The sequence below is a fragment of the Pterocles gutturalis genome, unplaced genomic scaffold (assembly GCF_000699245.1).
Source record: "Pterocles gutturalis isolate BGI_N339 unplaced genomic scaffold, ASM69924v1 scaffold19701, whole genome shotgun sequence".
NCBI lineage: Eukaryota > Metazoa > Chordata > Aves > Pterocliformes > Pteroclidae > Pterocles > Pterocles gutturalis.
This window is the reverse complement of record NW_010105955.1, coordinates 59,313-65,312: the sequence shown is the minus strand read 5'-3', so window position 1 is coordinate 65,312 and position 6,000 is coordinate 59,313. Positions and strand designations below refer to the sequence as shown.

At 43.4% G+C, this 6,000-nt stretch overlaps 1 protein-coding gene across 1 annotated transcript in view; it reads right to left on the bottom strand.

Annotated features, from left to right (window-relative positions):
* Positions 1-6,000, bottom strand: part of ADAMTS9 (ADAM metallopeptidase with thrombospondin type 1 motif, 9) — a gene marked incomplete at its 5' end in the record, with an annotated part of 81,673 nt that overhangs the window by 17,182 nt on the left and 58,491 nt on the right. The window contains one exon of the mRNA XM_010087595.1: positions 4,996-5,163. Coding sequence (XP_010085897.1) covers positions 4,996-5,163 — 168 coding nt within the window. The remainder of the gene's footprint in view (positions 1-4,995; positions 5,164-6,000) is intronic.

Here is a 6,000-nt window from a genome sequence, read left to right as displayed (position 1 = left end):
GGGGTTCGCTCTCTGCTCTGCGCTCAACGGCAGCGATAGCAATGCTCTAACGCTGGCGTTTAAACTTCCAGTTGAGGCTCTTCACTGCATGAGGGGAAAAAATTTGCAAGGAGAGGCTGAAATCCTGGCTCCGCTGAAGCCAGCGGGAATTTTTGCCGTTGGCTTCAGTGGGGTCAGGATTTCCCAGACAGGATTTATATTGCAAAAACCTCTGGAGATAGCAGCGCTGCTAAACTATCACAACATGCCAGAGGCAGCAAGGCTCTGAGTAGTACTTCTCAGGCACTTGGCTCAGAAAAGTAATAGTTCAAAATATATCAAATGCCACAAGTGTCACGGGAGTGGACTTTAATGAAAAGCAAACTTGAGTTATATAGGAGAAAGTCTGGAGCAACAGAGAGGTAAAGGTATGATACAGCTGGGATTTCTTGCAGCAGACATCGAAACATGCACACAAGCCAGAGCATACTGTTAGTTTGTGAAAATTAATGTCTTTTTTAAAATTAACTGCATTTCAGATTTCCTTCATTACACTGTGGGCACATTTCTCCCCACTCCTAGGCACAGCAAGAAAAGCCTGAATTTCTCTGTTTCTCAGACATCTTCAAATTATTATCTGCACTACAATGCTTTTAACAGCTTGTTTGTTCTTTCATGCAACATTTCTTATTGTTGTGACTGCACGCTGGAATATGTTTAGCAGTACTTAATGTCCCTCTGGTATGGATCCTTCCTTGCTGGATCTTAAACTATATGATATGGTTTGGAACAAAAAGAAATTGCACTTAGAGAAGAAAGCATGTAAAAATCAAAGGTATGCATTTAAAACACAGCTATTATGATTAACCATTTGCTGAATTAACAGTTAATATAAGCAACCTTACTAATACATCAGGCACTAAGCAAACCAGTTTACAGCCCATTATTGCAATACCCATAAAGGCAAGCCTTCTTAAGGCAGGGAATTAAGCGGTATCTAATGGGGATGCAATTCTCTCTTCTCCAGAGTATTCCTCTGTAGTGCTCCATTTGCTTTACTATCTGAACGTCCCATAAAGCCAAGAGGACCAAAGAAAAGCTGACTGTGAATATTTGCCTGGCTTCAGATATTTGTAAGAGGGTGAGAGGGTTTTTTTTGTGTAACTTTTAAAAGCAGCAGTGAGATTTCTGTCACTGGTGATGCAAATGCATCCCATCTGCTGCGCTGCCTCCCTGGGATTCCCAGCGCTGTTTGTCCTACGCATTCCATAGGGGACAGTTAAACTGAATAATGGCAACAAACTTGGAGAAACATATACACAAGGATGCAAAACATGCTCTAAAACGCCTTTCAGTTTGCATTTATTACCCACCTAAAAAGCACATCCCCAAGACTGTTTGATAAGAGAGAGCAAGTCACGCCATGGCTCTTTCATGGGGGGGCTGTGCTGTGCCACCCGCACGGAGCGGGTTTGGGGAGGAGGAGGCTGGTCCCTGGCCATTCTGAGCAAACGTGGCCCTGTGCAAAGTTGTAGACTCACTTTGTTGTGTGCCTGGGGTGAAACCTTGCCCTTGCTGAAGCCCACGAGGACAAATGTTGCACCCTGACTGAATCGGTGGGAGGACTCACAGCAGAGGAGCGAGGCCCCCCAGGACCCCAGCCCAGCACTGCCATGTCCTGGACCATCCCTTGAAAGAGATGTGAACCCTCTTCCTGCAAGCAAAGAGCTTTTCCTTGGGCCAATGCCAAGAGTACACATAGGAGAGGCTTTTCCCAGTGGAATGGGCTTTCTAAGGGTACTTGGTGGGGCAGACGCCCAGGGCAGCCATAGCATGGGAGAAGGGCATCCCAGCGTGACCCCGGCCAAGAAGATGAAGCTACAGGTGAGCCCAGCCCCACAGGAGGGCTGCAGTGGGGCTGGCTTGGCCACACCAAGGTACTGCTTCTGCTGGAACACGGAGCCCGGCCGAGGAGGGGGCAACGGCTGCACCCAGCACGGGTGAAAGTTGGTGAGTTGGGGCCACGGGAGTTTTCGCAGGGGATCGAGGCATCTCCTTCTGTGGGTTGCTTCCTCCCACTGCCTGTGCTGCAGCATCGGTGTTGCTGTTGCTCTGGCTTGATTTATGGCTGGCTTCAAAATAACACCATTACGCTCTATTACAGAGGCAAGAAAAGGTGGGTGGTTGACACCATTTTCGTCCTATTTGGCTATTTTAATCCAGAATACTGGTCAGCCAGCCTGTGTCTGCCTTGGGTAAATACAGCTGGCTGACACTGCCAGAAGATATTCAGTTTGGGGGCAGCCAACTTTTGCTGCACTTATATATTCCCCTATGGAATGCCACGAGCCAGGAAGCCTGTCTGTCCTTTCTATAGCATCTATATGTTTTCCCAGGAGCAGTCCTTTCTCCGCTGAGAAAGTCGATCACCAAACTGCCAAGTGCCAGCTCGGCTATGGATGAGCTCTAACTGATGCTCTAGCTGTGTTTTTAGACAGGGCTGGATTTCAGCCTGTAGCTGAAATATGTAAATACCAGACAGCAGAATAAATATTGGTATTTTTGCTAAGTGAAAGGTAAATGGCCATAATTGATACCACCTAGGAGATGCAAACACATTAAATCTGACATTTCAGTTCAGACGCAAGCACATTTAAAACTTGGAGAAAAAGCCTTTTTTCTTCCCTTCTGATTACTACAGATATATTAAAAATGCTTTGCTGCAGGGAAGCGGCTTCATAACAATCTAGAAAAGAATTACCCAGCCTTTGAATATAAAACATCCAGAGAGAAAAAAGCCTGGGAGTGGAGCATTTGGCTCAGCTGGCTGGGATTAATTTTTAACCATTCCTGAAATTTTTAATCTTGACATTTTAATATTTCCTTTTCCCAAAAGGAAAAGAAAAAAAACCCTAACGGCACATGCAACAGGTCCTGTGCATATACAGCGACAAGGAGGATGTGCTTTTATGAGAAAACCTTGCCTTCTCTTTTTTTTGCTAATTTACCCAGGACAAAAGGCAGCCAGCTCCGGCAGCTCAGCTTTGGGATTATCTTTCAGAAGCAATTAGACCTTCAGAAAGCTTTTTTGATAGTATCTAAGGGCAAACTGACCACGACTCCTATTTTCAACAGTGTCACTGGTGATGGGGAAGGTGACACGGAATTTCCGTGCCCATTTAGATCCTGATCTACTAGGTGTTCAGAGTGCCAAACCCCTGCCTGTTTCATAGTCCTAATGAGAAGTTCAGCACCTAAATCCACCTTGGCTCTGGCGAATTAAATCTTTTGCAAAGCCACGCCTGAGCGAGAGTCAGGACGCATGGATGCCGTGCCAGAGCGTTTCATGAGGCTTTAACAAGCCCAGCCTGATATTGCAGAATGGGTGTTTTTACCTCTTTATTTTTTTCCAAAGCAAGATCCTGGCTGGCTGAGCACATACAGCATCAGGGACCTGGGCAGCAGAGCCACCTGCATGCTGGAAATGTGTTTCCTATTCTTACTCTTATCATTAGCATACAAATATTCCTTAATTGCCTAGTCACCAGAGATTACTTCAGGCCATAAATCACCTCATCCTCTTATTAACTTGGGTTTCTTTCTCTGCTTCCATAAAATTAACTGCGATCATGCAGTGGAATGTTGGGAATTTTAAAACACTTACTTTGTCAATTAACATGAGCATATTTTAACACAATCGACAGACCATTACATTATTATGTTTACAATTGTTAGCTGTAACAAATTGTTTTCAGGAGCAATCACTTTAAATAAGGTGCAAATCAGATATGACAAGATTATATAACAGCCTGGTACTTCTTTCCAGTCTAGCTCACTGTACAAAATGGAGGTTTCACTCCTGCAGGTAATAAAAATAATAATATTGACTTAATTTCCAGTGTGGGAGCAGTACTGTGCATTTCACGGGGCTACCTGGGTGCTCCCATACCTTGGGTAAAGAACCCAGATCCCAGGAACTGAACCCCCGCGGTGAATGCACACTTACACCTCTACACACAGAATGGCAAATACCCCTATCCTATGGATTAAAAAGAAATACAAATCTGAAAGCAATCATAGAACATCAGTGGGTTTACTGTCTTTTTTTAATAGCCAACATTAAACAAGAGTAGGCTGTCCTAGTCCTAACGTTTGCATGGGTGCCTGTAGTGATGTTAATGGTTTATCTTTCTGGGAACTCCCATACAGCCAGAATTGGTGTTTTGTACCTTAATTTGGAACACAGACCGCCAGAGACTGTGATGTTTTACAAGTTAACAGTTCACTTAGTCTGGGACTTTCAATAATTTTGCTGATTAGCACACTAATGAGGTAGAGAGAAAAGCAAGGTTCAGAGATAAAAGTGTGATGCAGCAGATTCGAGGTGATGACAAAGACATTATTTTCAGGAAAACAAGGATTCAAGGCATGCTTTCGGCAAACAAGATGCTTAATAACTCCAAGCACTTTCACATTTCCAGCAGCCTCTGCTCTATGCATCAGTGTCTGACTTTTTAATGAAGCAAAATCAAGTGATGAGCTTGTTAAGAAACAAAAGGCAGCAAAAAGCATTTTTAATGAACAGCTCTGATTGTTCTTTAGGCTTTCACAGGAAGCTGATAATAAAATTAATTTCAGATTTCTCAAAACTGAGGAAGATTTTGCTTGGGATGTGACATAGTTAAATAGTAACAACATTAAAAACATGAATAAAGAGTAGATTCTCTTTAATATTATATGCTAATGCCTTTTCTAGCAGAAACTTAAAATATACAACAAGCAATTTGCTTTCAGATAGACATTAAAAGCACGTTGCCATGTTTTCAGCTGGTACAAATCAGTGCTGCTCCACTGCTATCCATGAAGCTACACTGATTTACACCAACTAAGGATCTGCCCCAAAACTTTTACCCTTGAAAAATTCAAGAGGACAGAATTGATGGGAAAACCAGCTCCTAACCAATTTGATAGAGGAAGAATACCAAAGGGTACAAAAGGGTATACGACACATCTCACCTGTCCCCAATCTCCTGCTTTCCACTTCGGACATCTGCCCCCTCTGCATTTCTTTTGCACATTGGGCTTAGCAAGATGCTTGCAATAATCTTCTTCTATATGCCTCCCTTCCTTTGACAAACAGTACACATCCCGGTGCTTTTGGCCCCTTCCACAGGAGACAGAACACTGTAAATATAAAGTAATAACACATCAGCTTTCACGCAGGGCCATCTACACGGTTATACACGGGCCATGGCTACCCAGGGGATTTTCTTTTAACTGGACCAGAAAGCACATCACCAGGTCTCCGGCAGCCTACACAAAGCTTGAGGGGGTTATGGAAGGGCAGAATTGAACCGCTGGAAATGTTCCAATTTGCACTTAATACTGCATGATATTCTTGGTCAAAGCCCCCCAAAATGCCAATATCAAACCAGAGAAAGCAGCTGACATTCATCAGGGATAACAGGCTGGATTCCTGGCATTGCTCCAGTGGTTTCAAAGGAGCACAGTCCTCTTACAGGGATCAAGGCAGGAGCCCTCAGTATCTACTTAGAAGAACTTGAAAGGAACCATTTCCATTTACCTTGGTACAAAGGGAGGTCAAATGCTGGTAAATCAGGAGAGAAAAGCGTGATATACACCTTCACAGAGTGAAACAACTGCACAAAGGACAAGGCAGAAGAGAAACAGGCAGACTTTCCACGTCCTCAGTATTTAAGCTCATTTTGTTTTACTCTGTACCACTACAGATTGATTTACTTTTTTTTTTTTTTTTTTTTTTTTTTAACTAAACAGACTGAAACCAGGACATGCTCATCCTCAAGATTTATGCATTTTGAAAACAACTCAGAAGGTGGCAAGAAGGCAGAGCTTGAAGAATCAAAGCAAAAAGCAAATCAGCAGGTATGTTAGCTGTAAGCTTTGTAGCGAAGCAACTAATTTCAACCTCCCTCTGCAGGTTCACTGAACTTTTTCAAATGTGACCACTTCTGGCATGCAAACCCCAAGCAACTTCACTTT